Source organism: Phasianus colchicus, chromosome 6 (genome assembly GCF_987193195.1).
Source record: "Phasianus colchicus chromosome 6, bPhaCol1.hap1.1, whole genome shotgun sequence".
Lineage (NCBI taxonomy): Eukaryota > Metazoa > Chordata > Aves > Galliformes > Phasianidae > Phasianus > Phasianus colchicus.
The window spans coordinates 30,683,428-30,703,407 of NC_143441.1; the positions used below are offsets into that span (position 1 = coordinate 30,683,428).

Sequence of the window (19,980 nt, forward strand, 5' to 3'; positions counted from 1 at the left end):
TAAAACTACCAAAACATTACACAGTTTTTCATCTTTATTCAGATAGCAGAAACTTCTGGCTTTTCCATCTTCTTCCCTTCTCCAGGGTTCAGAGCTCTTTTCTCATCACAAAACATATTCCACTATCAATGAAACCTATCAATCTCAATGTGGAACATTATTCAATGGAATTCCTCTGGAATTCACTTAAAACTAAAACCAATGATAATAAATATCATTACACTCATTCACTGTGCATAGAGTAGTCTCACCTGTGGTATGTTTTGAAATAGTTAACGCTTTGTTTTCTGATAGATTCTTGCAAAACTTCAGACTTACTGCCACAAAATTCTTCTCCAACTTGCATCAGCCTGTAGTAATAAAGCAAAGTTTAGAAATATTTATTGATTTATTAGTACTGCTGTTCCTATCCAGATTTCTAGCCTCACTCATTATCTCAAGAGAAGTTACACTGTAAACCCTTCACTCATTTCACAAAACTCTGTGTCTCATTTTCCTCCAAATCCTACCTTTATATCCTATACTCAGTGACAACAAATATCCACTATACACCTCAAAACTGAATCCATCGTTTTATTACCAAAACAGAAAGTAATGTAATATACAGTAATGTACAGACTAAGTAAGGGTACTGCAATATTTTGCTGCTCTTGATCAAGAAACCCTTTTAAAGGTTTTAGAAAAATCGGAACTGTCAGGTCTATGTTCCTGAAATTTTAAAACTGGCCAACATTCAAATATTATCACACTTAGAGGCTACTTGAGCAGCAAAGCAATTCATGCTACCTCTCCCAAATACAGCCTTGGTGCAGGCAGCACAACTGGTGCTCAGATTCTTACATAAAGAGGAGCACTCTTTAAACTCTGCTTCAGTAGATAGGATCAAAGTTAGCATCAGAATGTAAATATCAGTCTTAGTTAATCATGTGCTGTCTTTGTATCAGAGTTGAAGTTTGTCTGCATGCAATAAGTGGCCTTATGACCACGTCAGTATACCTGCTGATAACATCAAGTACAAATATGAAGTCATCATATTTGAAGTTAGACAGATCTGTTCCCAGAAGGTACGTTTTCACTTTCAGTTGAACATCCTACAGAAACACAAACATTTCAGAACCATTTAATGAATCTTCAGTAAGTTTATAAGCAAAATATGAGGTTCTATTTACTAAGTACACTAAAGACAATAAGACAAATGCTTGGATGCCACATTAATGCACACTTTTTGGTTTGTTTTCACTTATACCTTCTTTTTGAGGTATAGTATACAATTCCATTTTCTGTAACATTAACTACTTCCTGTTGACTTTCTTAAACAATGATATAATCAGTTCAACAATACAATAATAATGCTATACACCTTATAGCACTTGAAAAAGCCAAGCTTTGTATTACTATTCTGCAAGATAAAAGGATTATTTCTTTTTAACCACATGTTCTGGGTCTTGTGACATATTAAAATGATCCAGCTAAGAATATTATGAAACCAGGCAGGCTTACAAGATTTCACGTTCTCCATAGTTCTGCTTGCACCAGAAAGGACATCAAAAACCATTCTTCAGTTCTGAGTTTCAGTTTTTCCATGTTCAATTTCATGTTTATTCCTTTTTTTTTTTTTTTTTTTTTTTTTTTTTTTTAATTCTTCTCACAACATATCACAACATATCCCAAACCAGTTCAGAAATGCTATAGTATGCATTGGAAAAGAGACCAATAAGGCTCCTTGTACATCTTGGAAACTGTAGTTCCCCACTGCTCATATTTATTAAACGGTTTGCAGCACTCCCATCACCATCAGCTGTCCAGTTCAAAACTGAGGGAGTCACAAATTTCAAGATGCCTTATCCAAGCAGTACAATAGTATGACTGCTTTAACAGAACAAAAAAAGGAAATGAGAACAAAATAGATTGTGCTATGAAGCAGCAAACAGGTGGTACTGGCTGAGAGTCATGTTACTGTGCTTTGGTAGCTTTACTGAGTTTGTAAGCAGCGTGACCAAGTAGTAACAGAATCATGGAAATTTTATTTCCATGTTTTTTATAATATTTAGCTCAAAGCAGATTATTTTTGAAAAATCTCTTTAACAAAGATCAGTATAAATATAACTCATTTTTACTGGTAGCAATAAACATTAAGACAATTAAAAAACATACCTGCCATATTCGTGAAAGCCCATGTTCCAATTTCTTTTTTACATAGCTACGGTCAAAACTGTTTTCCTCAGTTCCAACCACACTGCTGTTGTCTGAAACTGAAATAGAAGGTATTAAAGACATTTTCAAAAGCCTTGAAATGTACCCAGCAATAACAAAACTTCTGCCTTAGCCATTATTATATCACCCCAAGTACACAAACTCCAGGAGAGCTCCATTGCAGAAAAAAATAAATAGAGCACACAAAAATACTGTATGTTAATACAGACAAGAAGAGCTTCTGATTACTTTTATATAAGCAAGATACCCATTCAAAAGAATCAAAATAAGAGAGTAACTGATCTTTCAAATACAAAGTTGACAAATTAACAGCTGCTTATCCTCTAGGTTCTCTAAGCTATTCTAGCTTTGCAGATGAGACACACAAAATTACACATATCAGGAATATGATCTCTAACTTTCTATCTCAGTACATTCTGGCTGTGATTCTGGGGGAAATCACCAAAACTTTTTCCATGAACTATGTAAACAAGATAGCATGCCTTTTTTTTTTTTCCCCACTCTCACACTAATCTCTGCTTGTGCATGAAATAATTTCATAAACATCTCCTTAGATGTCTTTCATTCTTTAAAATTATAGTATTTAATTCTAAAAAGTTCATTTCTACACCTCTAGACCGCCTTCCTCCTGTGTGTGATCTTCTTTGCTCCAATAGAAAAGATACATTTTTACCCTCTCCTTTTTAAAATTTAAGTAATTGTAATTTTTTTTATCATACAGTTGTGGTTATGCTTGCAGTCTGTGATGGTACAGTGTCACAGCCTGTTTCATGCAAAATCTCTAGCTTTGTGAAACTACACAACTTTTTTTTTTTATGATAGAACCAAGAAACAAAGAAAACCTCATGTGCTGTTCCTGACAAGTGGAAAAATGATGCAAACCATTCAGTGATTTGATATGAAAAATAAAATGTAATCCATATAAAATACTTCACTGGAATATTACCAAGCATACAGTGTTCCTTCCACTCCATCATTCAGGAAGTTGAAAATATAAGAATTAAGATTACCTGCAATATTTCAGCATTGCCAAGCAGATCAGACCTGTCTTTCCATCTCTCCTACAACCCCCAGCTAGTTTTCAGTACCTGGGAAAACTATTCACTCCCTTGTTTCTGGTTCAACTGATCTGGTCTCTAATATCTTGTTACTACAAGGGTAGTAAGGAACTGGAACATGTTGCCCAGAGTTGTGGATGCTCCATCCCAGGAAGCATTCAAGGCCATGCAGGGATGGGACTTGAAGCAACGAATCTAGTGGGTGGCAATTCGGCCCACATCAGGGGGATTTGAAGTAGGTGATCTTTAAGGCCCATTCCAATCCAAACCATTCTATATGACTTTATAAAAAACAAAATCCTCAGTTTCCAAGAATCTTCTATAAGTGCTCCAAACAAACAAACAGAAAAAAAAACATGGTGAAAGTATTTTCTATTCTACTTTGCTCCTCAGTCTCACATCAGTCTTCACAACAGAAATAAGCAGAATATTTACTAACACAAAGCAGATGCACTTCTTTCCTCAGAAACGCAGGAAGGCAAACATTTACATGTTATAAAAACAAAAAGCACATTTTTAGCATCTATAACAGGCATTACTTATAACTTGTCACTTATTTGTGATCTATATGAAGTGCAGCCTCCTTTCCCGAATCCATGAGGGACTTCTTTTGAATGAGCTCCACGATTAAAGTAGAAAGACCTCTGAAATTAATGCCTCTTAAGTCCAGTTTCTAGGTTCTACAGCTCGGTTTGTGCCTCAAGTCTATCAAGAGCACCTTGATCCATTTAAAATATTTTGCAAGACTGCTGACATTAGCACAACACAAGAAATACACTGGGACAGTTTTGAGTTAAAAGTTGATTTAAAAAAATGATGAAATGCCATGTACATATGCATCAGTTAGACTGCTTCTTCTACTGTTCCAATCTATATTGTTTAATTGAGGAAACATATTCAATAAAATTTTAGTGAACTGCCTCCTTGGTTCCTTCTGACACACCATCACAACCTAAAGAAATTTAACTCTCTGGCTTGAGCACATATTACAGTTATTAAATCAATAAATAATCACTTCACCATGAGCAACAGATTTAGGGGAAGAAAAAAAAAACAACCCAGACATTTGGTAGAAATTTATAATCCCTCTGAAAGCATACAAATTTCCTTTTGTATGCTTTCTCATTGCTGAGGTTCTTGAAAAAGTGATACAGTAGCTCAAATATATTCTACCTGTACAGTATGTTACAGCTAAGCCACAGAGTTTCCAGCAACTCAAAAATCGAGTGACAGAAGATTTAGTGAATTAGTACTAAACATACCAGAATCCACCACAGTGTCTTTTTAAAGCAATGTGTTTAGAATGAGTCGTGATTGAATACAGAACTTTATTATGCTTACCGGCACTTTCAAAATGTTTTGTAGTACAAATAATTTTCTTTCTTTTGGAGAACCAAAAGCAAACACACTAAGAAGAACTATTTTTAAAGTTACACATGGAGCTGAGAAAGTGGTCTACTACAATAACATTTCTTTATAACAAGCTCTTCATAACATCTGCTTTATTTAACACTTCAAAGGTGACAAAATCAAAACAAATGGAGATGAGCCTTTCAGAACTTATTTTAAAGTAAAGATTATTGAGAAGGTGTGATTCATTCAAAATTTCAGAATCTTCCCTCACAAGGTGCATCTCAAAATGAAACATTTCAAGTCTGAACTTTAATTCTGAAATACGTAGAAAAGTTTCATTTTAAAAGTTTTTAAAAATACACATAAGATTCCATACCAGAACGATACTGTCTTGTATTTACATTCTATCACACTTCTTGCAATTTACATTACAAATATTTAGATTATGTTTTTTCTACATTTAAAATAAGATAATATTAGTTAAATTTTATTCTTTTTACGGCTTAAAATATGTAAGAAATCCAATTTTTGAAAGAAACACTGAATTACAAATGTACTCTAGGAAGCACAGTCTTCCATCACTTATTCTTCACTTCCAGTTCTAATTTATTTTTTTCTTTTCACTCACAGTCTAATGTAAACGATAAAAGTTTTATGTAAATCAGGCAAGGCAGAGTAATTGCAGAAGCAGTCTACACTCCTTGCCCTTTGACAGAAGTGTTTTTTTCTATGTGCAGACTAGAAAGACAAGACAAATCCCACCTGATTCAGATAAGTAAGAGCTTTGAATAAATCTCAATACTGTAAATGTCACTGCCAAAAAGCAGCTTCTTGGGTTGATGGAGAAATAAAAAAAAGTCTGTTCTTTTATATTAACATATGTCCAGAAAATGTACCCAGAAAGACTGAAATGAAAAGACAGGTTAAGGTTTTGTGTTTCTCTCCTAAAAACACAAACTGGAACAACAACAGAACAAAAACAGAATGATACTGTATGATAAAATTATGGCTTTTAGCTGTGAGGGTGTCAAGAGTGCCAGTTGTGCCTATACCTTACAATAAGTTTCAGTAGTAGAGATGACAAGCAACATTTTAAAAATTACTTTTCCTGAAAATTACAACTGCTGCTTTCAACAGATTCATTCAGTCCCCTTTCCTAGTATATAGTGCAGTATCCCAATCTACTAAGTTTAATATGCAGAAAAGTTTTCAACACTGATCAAAAAATCTAAAATTACATGCCCATCTCATATTAAAGGAAAAACTCCTCAGATTTTATATTCATCTACCATAGCAGACTTCTGAGCAAACAACAAATACTATTTGAATTAAAACTGTTATAACTGCAGTAATGGCACATACACATTTATTTTAAGAGGTTATGCTGAAAACTACAAAAAATCAGAGAATATTTAAGTCCTTTCTGCTCACTATGAATTATAACTGGCTGGGGGGCAGTAAGCCAAGATCACAAAAGTATCTAAATAGCAATTAATTAATTGCGCACAAGAAAAGTTATTTCCAAGTATCAAAAGTTGTTTCCAGAATTATTTCTTACCAGAAGACACAGTTGCTGCCTCTTCTTGATCATGATTCTCATGCCACTGCATCGTTCGGTAATAGCTGAGCATGACTTCCCAAAGGGCTTTGCAGAGATCAGCAAGGCATGGAATGTAGCTGTCTGATGTAATATGCTATGAAAAATAATATTGTGAAACTGTTACCAGTCACATTCATCATTTGCAGAAGCAATATAAACCATACAGACACCTCCATATTCAGACAGTTACAGTCCTTGATGTATATCAAAGTATTGGAGAGTTGACAAATGCCTGATGTTAGTCAGTTGATTAAACATTGTCTAAAACCGCAAAGTTTATTTCTTATTGCTTTTTTTTTTTTTTTTAATTGACTGAGATTATCATCCTTCTCACATTCGTAGAACAGCCAAGTAAATACAGAAGAGAAGCTGTACAGTCTAATGTTGAGGATGTCTCATAATGAAAAATAGCTGCAGTCATCCCTGCAGTATAGGGGCACTGCTTCAGTTCAAAAATGTATTTAGACTTCAGCATTACATAGTAGCCATCCTGGCTGATGGTCCATTGGATCCAGTGCTGTATATCTCAAGCAGGTAAAAACAGATAACACAGGTGACAGCTGGCCTACATCACTGAGCCACTCTGCTCCAAAGAGCCAATTGTAATATAAGACATTCATTAGGTGAAGAGCATCAAATCTGTGAAAGTGTTAAGTATGCAGTAGAAATTTCTAAGATGAGATTTTCAGGTAAAGGGATTTATTTAAGAATGGCTCTACGTAAAGAGAAGAGAGTAAAATTGCTCATCTGAGTGGGAAATGCAAAGTCACAATTATCTCACTTGCTGTGAAGAAAACATAGGAGTTTTGAAGCATTAACCTCCTGTTTGTATCCTACTGTTTACTTCTTTGCATTTATTCAGGTGATGTGTACATTAATACCAAAGTACTACGATTCAATTCCATCAAAATCAACATTAAGTTCAAAACAAACAACCTCTCAATTAGTCTATGATTTGTATTAACAAATTATTAAAATAATCTCACAGCTATTATATCTGAGTACTCACTTAGATATGGGATACTTACAACAGAGGAAAATTTTAGATTAAAAAGTACGTATTTATGCAAGAATTACGTACTGTACAGAGGTCTTTGTATTGTAACTTCTGAAACTTGGTGTCAGTGTTTCCTGCACAAAGCTCCACATATCCAAGCACTACTTGAAACACAGTGTTGTGAATAGCTTGAGTGAAGTGCATGTGCAATTGGTCCATTGCTGTCTGAAAGAAAAGGAAAAGCAAAAAAAATCAAATAATCATTGACCAATTTGTCTAAAAACAATGGGCTGAGATTATTGGTTTCTTTTTTTTCCCCCACTGGAAACACTTCCAACTAAAAGAATAATAATGCCTTTGCAATTAATAAAACTAAAATCACAACCAAAGTGCTGCATTTATCCTCTTGGTACACTGAGTTCTTCCTTTTAGAATACAATGTAGAGAACAAGCAGCAGGCAGAAAGCCTGTCATATCGAAACGTTTCTCCTTACCAAACCTTTCCTTGCAATATAAGCAAAGAATGATGGCATTAGGTTGCCTTTTTTGGTTTTGTCTTCAAAGCAAAGAATGAAGTTTGCTTTTAAAAAATTTACTTTTTTAAGAAAACAAAAAGTATCAGCACATGTACTAAAACCAAATAACTGTAAAACATGTTTTAGGTTGAGCTGTTTCATAATTACCCCACTTACCCTTTGTTAAGGAGCTGTACACAATCTGAGTCCATTTCAGACAACTTATTTTCTTGCTGTTTCAAGATACGCTAATAATAATTATATATGGTATGAGAGAACTGATGAAAAAACTATTTTACATGCCAGAATGGAAGTTATCAGATCCTGTGGATCTGAAAATGTTCAGTTTTGGTACTTGCCATCTGACATTCTTAGCTACTGACCAGAATCAAGAAGTTCTGTAGTGACACAGGAAATTAATAAGCAATTCTGCTTCTATCTGACCACAATCACTCTTTTGCTCCTATGTCTTGCTCAGAAACGTCATTCCTTTCCAAAAAAAATCTGCCTTTCTCAGCATATCATGCACTAGACTGAAGCAGTGAATGTATTATGTCTGCTTTTAATGTTTCTCATTCTGTAAAGAAAGAAATTGAATACAAAGCACTAAAAAGGAAAAGTCCAACTAATCTTCTCTCCTTGACTTCAAGTTGCAGTCTTTAGGCATTCCAATAATTCTGCACATTGTTAAAGGAGGGGAAAATAAATTAATTTCTGTTCTATTGCAAAACTATACTGTTATCACAGTAGGAACCCAACTTTGCTCTAAGGGTTCTAATTAGAAAGGAAAATAAACAAATAAAAAATTTGAAGACAAAACCAAAAAAGGCATCCTAATGCCAGCCCTTGTCCTGAATATTGGGAATAAGCTTTAAAAAAGGAAAAAAGAAGAAAAAACAAGAACTCATAACAGAATGGAGTTCTTGTTCTGCTTTTAGCAGGAGACAGACACTGATGTGACTGTCTGCAGCTAATGCTTTCTGAGGGAATCTCTTCTCTAAGCTGGCATGTCACTGCTACACTGGCACCACCATGTTTAACGTCACGTTATGAAAACATCACAGATGAGAACTGCCTGCAGGGCTTCCTCCTTTCGTACCTTATTTCATTTCTTTATTTATTGCAAAATAAATAAATAATCTCACATCTTCATTTCCATCACATTCAAGTACAATATGAAGCAGGAATGTATACATAACAAGGTGCAGGTTGTACACAGTTCAGTATATTAAAAAAAAAAATAGCACTCACAAGTCCAGGTATAATTAATAATGCATAAAGCATCACATAAGGAGGTGAAATATTGATTTATTACAGTCATAGCATATCCCAAATCTTACGTGTTAGCGTTGCTTGGTTTACCTTTAGCAATTACCATTAATATAGCTGAGCCTCTGTAAATATATACAGCAAGACTGATTAGCATTAGAAGAAGAAATTTCCATCACAGTACTCAGATTTTCACACTCTTAAACCACCAGTCTTTACAACTTACTCAGAACACAAATACTAACCTGTGTTTTCCCAAGCAGCCTGTAAGCCTGCTGAACCTTTGTATAATGATTGATATCAAAGTTCTTACATATCTTGGAGAGTGCTACATCCAATTGTTCCTATGTAAAGAAAGACAAAACAATGTGTTAAACATCAAGCTGAGTATATCAAACAACAACAAATGAGGAAAATAAGTGTATTTAACTGCTGATAACTATGCATGTAAAACAGACAAGACTGGACTATTTTCAGGCGCTAAAATGTTATCTATTGCCAATGCACCACTTCAGTCTGAAATTTCTGCCAGGCAAATGGCTCCACCATTTCCAAAAACAAGTACAGCAAGAAGTACATTACTTTGTAAAGGTTTAGCAACCCAATATGGGGGAGCTGAGATTTCTAACTTGGTCTGCTACCACTTCTAAGAAACACCTAGTACTGGGAAAAAAAAAAAAAAAAAAAGTTTCAAAAGCATTTCAGCTCAAACAATACATTTATAGACTTCTTATTCTCAAATTGCAACCTATTATACAGATTTAATATCTTCTGACTTCAAAGTTCTTATCAGTTAAGGGTATTACAATGTAGTTTGCTCTTGCAAAGATAAACCACAGGATTCTTTACTTCCTATATGCTTTTATTCATTCAACAGATCTTCTTAGTCATATCTGTCCCAGCTATTCAAGTCTTATTTGCTATGGCTTAACATTGGCCCTCCACATCAGCTTCCAGTCTTCTGACCTCTAAAGTTTCCAGTGGAATTCATTTCTCATACAGCTTATCCAAACCTATTATTGGTATGCTGCTCATGGTTACTTTTCACAACTTTTTAGGACTAAATTCACAGCAGTAAACCACTGTGCATCTTTATCATACATGGAGATATCTTTGCTCTAGTACTTCAAATATACATGTCTATTTTATTGGATTGCTATACCAATTAACGTTGGCACGATTAGCAAGCTGAGCTCATAAATTTGATGCCATATTATAAAGTATTTATGTATACTTCAGCACAAAAGGCTACAGGAATAGCAATGACTATAGCATTCCAATCACCACACTTGAAAAAATATGCACATTCAGTAATTGCTAAAGGTGGTGCATTAGAAATATCTAATGCTAAATAAGCTAATATCTAGAGGTTAGCTACTAATACGTACTAAACCAACGAATTCATTCTTACCTCTATTTGTTCCAAAGTATCTTGCAGTTTTGAATTCAACTCACTATTAATGAAAGAAAAAATAATGTTTGAAATCAAAATACTGATCATACCAACAGTGCAGTACTCTTAACACTTCAAATAAAATTATCTGTTACAGAAGCACATTTTCATTGGTTTATAAAACAACAGCATTAAAAGATCGTCTGTGGGATTTATCTGAGTATTCAAAGATATTTCCAAACCCACAGAAACTTGTGCTCTATAGGTTTCAATTCAGCCCTCAGGTATCTAGCAGAAGATAACCAAAAAGATCAAGGCTGTCAAGTCTTTGCAATCTGTGGTATAATAAGTTCCTCTCACTGTCAGGAATCCTTTATAGAGACACTAAAGCAAAAATGTTTATTTAAATTTCAAAGAAAAAGTCAGAACCTAAGCTTACGTAACTGTCAGAAAATCTTTTTAAGACCTTCAGTTCACCTGTCTGAGCTGAATGTGGCATAGAAAGATTAACAAAAACAGCTACCATAAGATAATCCATTTTGGACAAGGAAAGCAAAACTCTTCCCTTCCAAAAATTCACTTCTAAAATTTTGGAACACCAGCTGACAAAAATAAGACACAAAACGTAGTGAACATGTTTTTGTTTGGGAGCTTCAAGCAGAAGAAATAGGCAGGATATCCTCTCCAGCACAGAAAGCACAGTTTTGATGGGATAATCACCTTACCTAACTTAAGGCAACTTACTTCTATGTTCTGCATCTTTTCCTAAGGGCCTACATTAACTATCACAAGATTCTAGCTTCCTTACCTAGTTCTCTCCCCTTACATGATATGCCCATCGTCCCTCCATTTTTAGTTGTTAGATAACCTGGAAAGAACACCTTCCAAAGAAAGGCTTAAATAAGAATAAATAAATAAATAAAATACGAGAAAAGGTCATCATTAAACTCTAAAAATCAAGTAGCCAATCATTCTTTGTTGTTTATTCTTAAGCAACAAGCTTCCAAACAGAAAAGCCTTCACAACAATTTCACACAATATTTTGCTGGAGTTTAGGAACACTTACTACACTCTATATCTTTTACCTAGCAAAAAGAAATTAGAACAAGTGTAAGAATCCTGCTTTTTGCACAGAAGCACTCCTGCTTTAGAACTAGGCATAGCACAAAACCCCCAGTGTACAAAAATCTAGTTGTTTTACATTAACAGGTCTGAAATGCAGAAAGTGCTGACGTCAGTAAATGCAGTTTAAAGCACAGGTAGTCAGAACAAATTAAGCAGCTGTACTGGTTTAGTCCTACGAAAAATTCACAAAACCCCTAACAGTAGAAGGCATCCCATAAACACAAGACTGATTCCTGTCAAATAAATGTCATGAGCATGCTGCTGCTAATCCAGCATTTATCTTATCTATCTTTATCTTTGATGTAGTTTTAATTTTCCACGTCCACCAGGCAACTTACATGCTCACACACAGAGAACTTGTTTTACTACTGCACTACAGGGCTGAAAAACTTCTTGGGCTCCTGAAACCAATTCCCACTTGTTGCAGTTGTCCACATCTGACTAATTTCAGCTGTATACCAGCACTGATCCTTATAAAAACTCATTCCTTATTTCCACTATGCCATACTCCTAACGTGAGGTAAGCCTCCATTTGCAATCATCTGCCAAAGCAGGACGTCTGGGCACATCAGAAGCCTAGACGTCACAAATCTCAGCAAACATCCCAAGATCTGAACCATTCTGGAATGATATACATCTCCTTTCTTTTGGGAAAGAAATAGGGGGAGGAATATTAAAGATCTAGTTCTACGTAACATGCAATCAAGGTAAAACCACGTCCTATTTCTTACTGATACCAGTTAGTGAAACTATGTAACAGTGTTGTCTTTCCATTCAAGCTCAATCACTAAATTTAAATACACATGTTCATAGTTTATTTATTTGACTAAGTAAAAACAGACAAGTGTTTGCAAGAATACACCCTACATTTATGTTGGCAATTTTAGAGAAGGAGGTGCAATCCCAAGATTCCAGAAGAAATCTAACTTTGATCAAGTACTGAACTGAAAATATACAAATGCAGAGTCCAGCTAAAAGCTTACATATTTTCTAAGCCACACTTATTAACCTCAGACATAATGACTACATGATTATTATGGAAGTCCTACTATGATAATAAAGACTTTATGAATGAAATGAATCCCGAATTAGAACTTGTATTAAAAGTGTTTTTTGCATCCTCATTCATACAAATCTGATTCAGCACATTTCTAGAAAGTACATTTATTGTGATATAATGGAATGTTTGAACACAAAAGCAATAGATAGAGTGGGCCTATTTTTTGACACTCCATCTTTCTAAATGTTTTTCAAGGGAGTCTACTCCCATTGAAACTCATCAACAAGCAGAAAACAGAAGACTTTGACTTATATTTTCAAATAAAAATTGTGGCTAGTAATGTTAGCAGATGTTGACTGAACATCCACAAGTTTTATAGAACTAAATAGGAGGGAGTTTTTCAAAATAAAGAACAGGGAGAGGCTTATTTCTGGGCAGAATTTCCAAGCTCACACAATTTTTTCATCTCTGGATTCTTAGAATCATAGAATCACAGAATGGTTTTAGTTGGAAAGTAATATCATAAAAAAATATCAAAATATCAAAAAATATCATCTAGTCCCAATCCTGAGTTGTAGGCAGGGACACCTCCCTCTAGAGCAGGTTGCTCAAAGCCCCATTCAGCCTGGCTTGGAACAACCACACCTCAAGAACCATCACACCTCAAAAGCAGAACCTAAACTAAAATCAGTCATTACGGATAATTACTCTGAAGTTGCAACAAATCATACATTTATAGAACAGCCAATTATTTTTTGTTTCATTAAAAACAAAAAGGAAGTATTTCTAAACTAGAAACTGTAGACATACTGATTAGTTTCAGTTCTGAAAGCAATTTCTCCTCAATGGAACAAAGCTGTACATTAGCTAATTTCATCACCAAGACTCACGGTAAGTTGCCCATCCAAAATCATTTTACTGAAGGTTAATTAATTTCAGATTATAAGCTTCCTAATTAAAAATTATCCGCTCTGCAAACTGTAGCAACTGTAGCACAGTCATAACAGTCTTAGCCAAAACTTTACCTGCCAACATATTACAACAGTTAGAAAACAGCGACACAGACCAGGCAGAGGTTATATAGTGTTAGTAGGGATTTGTTAGTAGTAGTATGGGGGAACAGCACCACTGAGGGTCTTTATACTTTTATAAATCCTTCAACTTTACTTTTCTAAGAAGAAAATTAAGTTTAAATCAAAATTGCTTTAGAGAATGAGAAATAATCATCATCACTGCCTTGTATCATTTACATATATTATCCAGAAGGTGAGATCAGCACAATGTCACCTCACCTTATACAACTGTAGTGTTTGAAAGTGCTGGCAGCTTTCTGGCATTCCAAACACAGTTGAATAGCTCCTGGATAGTCCTCCTCCTTGGGATAAAATGGAACAGAAAGCTAATTTGGCTTTGGAAGCGAACACCACAAGACATTCTACCTTAGAAGCCCATGTATAAACATAAAGACCAAAATATTTCATCTCTGACATTTGTATAGTATGAAGTTATAGGAAACGATTGAGGGTCTACTGTAGAAATTAATATGCAAGCCATTCAGCATTATAAGCAGGCAACATCAGGTGTTAGCAACATTTAAAAATACTGCACATCTTTGTGTTCTTATGCAAATGACTTGCTTTTTTACCTACAGATTCAAAGAAAATGTATCAGAAAGTTCTCATTAAAAAACAACTAACAATTTCCCATTTAATTTTCAAACCTTAGTTAATACAACACAATCCATTTATGAGCAGGGGAAGAGGTAAATTCAAGCACTAATAGGCTGCAGCCTAGCAAACCAACAAAGACATATGGGAGACACTCCAATATTATGCAAAATAAACACTTTCTATTCAGTTTGATACATTCAGTAAGTAATGAAAAATGAATTGTAGACAACTGGTTCACAACAGAAGACCCTAGGACAAAAAAAGCACGCTTTGGGGGAAGGAAAAAAAAAGTTGCCCTAATTTATAAGAAGAATATCCAATCAAATCAAGCAGAAAGAATATGATAATACAAAACAAAACTACATACACAAGAATGTACAATAGCAAGATCTTGCCAACCGTGTCTGGGCCATAAATACTGGTTTTGTATTTTATTAGAGTCTTGGAGGAAGTAAAATCCCCTTCAATTTCTAAGAGCTTTCCTGTTTTTTTTCCCAAGTATATCCATTATGTTATGTGCTTCAGAGTTCAAATGCAAAGCTATTGCTGAGTTTTCAGATTCAGTGATTGAAAATCAAAAGCACAAGGGCAATTTATATCCAGCTATTACCATAAAGGAATTTCTGAAATGAAACTACTTTAGCAGCAGCATTATAATGTAGATCTAGTTTTGCTAATTTAAAAAAAAAAAAAAAAGGAATGCTAAGAATTAATATATTTTGCTTGGTAAAGGGTAACAAAGTGAGAGACAACGTATGTTACCCACGATGGGATTTAAGAATCTAAAGACTAAAAAGTAGTAAGATTCCATCTCTAAATTGAGTAACTAGGGATTATCACAATGATGATCCATCTGATCTGACATCAGCTATAAATATTCAGGAATCTACAAGTCAAAATTCTTACATGATATTATTAAAATATAGCCATCAATAAACTTGTCAAGCTTTCATACAACTTAAAAACCTAAAGACAAGATCTTATTTTCAGTCTGCACATTACCTCCTACATTTTGGGTAGCATACATACATTTTATCAGTAGAATCTTCAGTGCCACAGCCTATGGACTAAACATTTTATATAACTCACTATTAAAACATTAAGCCACTAAATAAAAGGAAATACATTATTCCACTACAAAGACCCATCATATCCTATTCATAAGATGAAGGAAGAAGAGATAAAATTAAGAGGACTAAGAGAAGATGATTCAGAATAGCTTCAAGATACAGTAATCTGGCAGAGACTTACCTCCAGCATTTCACTTAAACGCACATCAGTTCTTTGCTGAAAAGAAAAAGAAAACACTGATAACTACAAAGGAATGTACAAAAAATATTCTGCTATTAATTGGGAAAAAAAAAATGCTGCACATACCAGTGTTTTTATCGTCCTCAGAGACTTCAGCAGTCCAATAAGCAATTGTCTTTTCCTTTGGTTTGCAAGAAGTCCCAAACTGGTTTGTGTGAAGCCTTCTTTTGCAATATTCAGGTGTCTGTGTAAATTAAAAATGAACACGATAAACTTCAATGATACATAAAGACTTATTTTAAATAAATGCTACCACATACATCACCATAAGTGCTACAAAATATGTACAAAGTAACATCAGCAGTGTTAGGGAAATGCTGAAATTGAGATAATACCAACAGACTAGTAAGAAGATACGTCATCCCTTCAGCAGAATTTGTCTGTGGATCAGTGGTGCACCTCTAAAGGTATCTGCTTAAACAGAATCCCCCCCTTACAACAAAAGATGCAAAAGACAGAAAGCAACCGGTAAGCAACTTGTTTTAGTATTTTGTACTACTATTGCCAATTCTATTCAGCACATACACTAGAAATATTAATAGTAAGCAACCTCCTGGATTTATTAATGTCTTCTTAAATCCCTTTTTCCCTTTTCAGTTTCTGCTATTAAACTAGATACCTTCTTCCATCGGCACAAATAACAGCTGCTAACTGAAGGCCATTCTGCAACGATGTAACACGTTCCAGTTCCTACAAAGAGACAACAGGTGAAACAATCATACAAGTTGTGCTACAAACTAGCAACGACTAGCAACTAGTATCTTTATCTATTTGACAAGACTAGAGGGAATGGCCTCAAGCTGCACCAGGAGAGGTTCAGGTTAGATATTTGGAAAAATTTCTTCTCCAAAAGAATGGTGAGGTGCTGGAATGGGCTGCCCAGGGAGTCACCGTCCCTGCAGGTGAAAAGAAACATTTAGATTTGTGCTGAGGAGCACAGTTTAGTGGGGAAATATTGGTAAGTGGACAGTTGGACTGGATGATCTTGGAGGTCTTTTCCAATCTTGGTGATGCCATGATTCTATCTTGAGATGTTATTATAACAATTTAATTTATATATTATTTATTTCATCATGTTATGTTTGCTTACAGCTAGAATGTAACATTAAACAAACAAACATTAAAGCAAATTCTTTTAAAATGCAATTCTTTGAAGAAATATACTTGAAATATACTTTCATTGCATGAGAACTTCTACATTTATATACTTTACATTCAGCATAGGAGACTATATAAAATGAATAGAATACACCACATCAAAGTGATCAGGGAAATAAGCACATGAATTCATTTGCATTAAGATGCCAGAAGTCCAGTCTTCCCCTCTACAAGGTTCTGTAAAATTTTTCATCTGAAAATAGTCGGAGAGACACAAGGAAACAATACAGCCTAATGGTCCATGGAAAAGGAGCCTTTAGTTGAGCAGCTAGGGCTCAACACCTTTTTCCCTTATCTCAGAGTAACTGGTGTTTCCTAAAGTAAGCCTCTCCTTTTGAGACAGCAACAAAACTATTATGCCTTGTGCCTCTCACACTCCACAAACATGGCTGCTAGATCAGGACATCTATGAAAAGAGGGGTGCAAACCATGACTTCCCCACACTTTCCTTTGCAAGCTGAATCAACATGTCCACCGGACTGATAATTACAACTTTGCTTTATCTAGTAACTCATCACTGTCACTTGAGAGGGAGTTGGTGTTGCCATTACCAAGTACCCACAGCATCACTTTATGAATCAGTGGGAAGGTGAGAGAGAGTCTCATAATGCCCACCAGAAATCTCTGGTAAGTCTACTGACAAGAATAACTCTGTGGAAATCTGTGACCACAAATAACACAGGATTATTAACTTAATCAGGTAAATATTGACTTAATCAGGTAAATATTTGAGAAATGTTTTTAAAAAACTTTTATTGGCACAATGGATTTATAATCATCCCTTTGTGCATCTCACTCAGATGTTGTTGATATAAGAATTTAAATATTACACAGTAAAATGTAAGAAGCACATTCTCCACAATGCTGTTATGCTTAGAAGCTGTTAAAAAGTAGCTGCTAAGTATAGGAGTAATAGCAATGGCTCAACAACATTATCAATTCCAGAAGTGTGCAACAACAAAAGTATACCAGCAAAGTTTGAAATCAAAACTGTTTTTCTGGTCTACTTTCAAACAAACTACTTTCTGAACACTCAATCATTAAAGCACTACCCAGCTTCTTTCTGCAATAAAATTCCACTGCACCTTTTTACCTAAAAGTGAAATAATATTACCCTTACATTTTTCTTATTTTTCCTCCAGCTACTGCAGAAGAGGCAACCAGGCTGATCCCTTCACTAGCTAACCCAGTCTCTTCTCACCCAGTACTATATTTAAGCTGCAATGAAATGAGAGCAGTATTCTAACAGTACTAAATTGTGTGGTTTGCTGTTAAAAAGTTGTTGCCTTACCTGAACGTATGCAGGTTGTTTTTCAAGAATCAAGTCCGCAACTTTCTTAGATACCTTAAAAACAAGAGTATTACCAGTGATAAACAACAATCTCAATAAAATAGCCATAGTAAAGTAATAGGAACAAGTGGTCTCTGCTTCTTAACTTGCTAGAATGAAAAAGGGAAATTATATGGAACACTACAGCTGCTTACATTCTGTTTATGCTACTGCTAGAGCAAAAAACGAATTAAACTTCTACCATGGAGATCTAAGAAAGCCACAAACGTGCTTTTGTTTCTGGCAGATACAGTATTAAACAGCTTCAAACACAAAAATAAATTATCTGTATTGCTCTATATTCTTCCCAGAGACCAATACTTCCAGAAACAAAAGTAAAATAAATACAACTCTGACTGTCAGCCTCAATGAACTTGTGGGAAAAAGAGATTAGGAGGTTCTTCTGTTTTGAATTTATAAATAAGCAGAGATTATAAATTGGTTATACCAACACAGTGTGAGATTGGGATCTTCACAGTGTAGTATTTCTGCAACAAAGTTACAGTAGCTCCACCACATCAGTTCTCATCCTTTGGAAGAACACCTGCATACAAATGGTTTTCAAAGGACACTGATACTATCAGCTGGCAATCTGGACAAGAGAACGTTTTCCCTCTTCCACATTAAAATATGGTCAGGATCACCAAATGGTTTTCAACTCAGTTGCTCAATAAAAGAAATATAGCTATGTTTTGCAGAACAGCAAAAGAACTGCTCCTTGCAGGGTAGGACTGCAGGAAAAGATTTCATCAGGCTTAAATATTTTGTCTCCTACAGTTAAAAAAAAAAAAAGAGTTATGGATATCAGACTCAATTAAAATGAAGTCAAACAGATACACAGCAGAAAAAAAATCTTCTAATTCAAATTATCTGTACCCAGATGCCTGCTCAAATAAAAGCTGTCACAACACACATATTACAGAAAAACCAAGTGGTTTGGTATCTTCTCAGTAGAATTGTAATGAAAAGGAGAAACAGCAGGAAGTCTGTAGTCTAAAGTGACTCCTAAAACAAGGGCACAACCAAGATAAACAGTGCAAAAGCAGAAAGTAACAGTCAGCAAGAAGTGGAAGACCAGAGTTGTACCACAAATAATTCACAGTCACTTGATGATTTTGTATTATAGAAATGTAAAAGTTTCAATCTAAATCACTATAGTAAATTCCTATGCCAGCTACAGATTCAGCCACTGAAATGAAAAAGCTTTTATTATTTTTCAAAAGCAGAGTAACTGTTTTTACTGAGTCCTGTAACTAATAATCTAGAAAAACACATATGAGCCACATGAGCAAAACTTAATTCTCAGTTCTCTTCTATATTATTTGTCAGCTACATGTATATTCCAGTTTGCATCTCAGACACAGACAGGCACTGAAAATACTCTTAGCTGCTTCTCACTGTACATGCAGAATGGCCAAGGCATTGATATCAAGTATTGAGACTATTCAGCATATTCCTTTGCAGTTGCCTCTCAGCCTTGAGTGTATCTCCTTGCAAAACTAGGTCACCAGCAGATGTCCTCATAGACTTTTATTCCCAAGCAGACTAAAATAAATAAGTACATCTCATGGTGAGGATGATCATGGAATATTCATTTGCCCACCTCTCTCTAATACTTCACAAAATTTCATACGTTTTTTCTAGGAAAAGCTTCACTGGCACAGAGTTGTAGGACAAAATAATTTTTCTGTTCTGTGTTGTTAATGGTTCAGTATTTTTGTTTTGTACATTTCATTCATTTAAAGACACAAATCAGGATTAATACTGTTATTTTACTTGCCAAATGCCATAGATGGTACATTCATTTCCTATATGATATTATTAATCTTTCAGAGCAATTACTCAATTATTAATAGATGAATAAAAATAAAATTATAAAAGCCTGAAATATAACAAGTATTTGTCAGAAGCTGATGCTCTCGTTTCCACATAAATTCATTATTACATTTCATAGTAAGTATATATAGCATTCACTAGACACCCTCAT

At 34.7% G+C, this 19,980-nt stretch overlaps 1 protein-coding gene across 1 annotated transcript in view; it reads right to left on the reverse strand.

Moving 5' to 3' along the window:
• Positions 1-19,980, reverse strand: part of VPS50 (VPS50 subunit of EARP/GARPII complex) — a 66,859-nt gene that overhangs the window by 36,988 nt on the left and 9,891 nt on the right. The window contains exons 5-16 of the mRNA XM_031614307.2: positions 17,955-18,008; positions 16,125-16,195; positions 15,572-15,689; positions 15,446-15,481; positions 13,817-13,899; positions 10,418-10,460; positions 9,252-9,350; positions 7,307-7,447; positions 6,184-6,319; positions 2,155-2,252; positions 997-1,091; positions 252-350 (exon numbers count right to left, since the gene is read on the reverse strand). Of these exons, the coding sequence (XP_031470167.2) occupies positions 252-350; positions 997-1,091; positions 2,155-2,252; positions 6,184-6,319; positions 7,307-7,447; positions 9,252-9,350; positions 10,418-10,460; positions 13,817-13,899; positions 15,446-15,481; positions 15,572-15,689; positions 16,125-16,195; positions 17,955-18,008 (1,073 nt within the window). The remainder of the gene's footprint in view (positions 1-251; positions 351-996; positions 1,092-2,154; positions 2,253-6,183; positions 6,320-7,306; positions 7,448-9,251; positions 9,351-10,417; positions 10,461-13,816; positions 13,900-15,445; positions 15,482-15,571; positions 15,690-16,124; positions 16,196-17,954; positions 18,009-19,980) is intronic.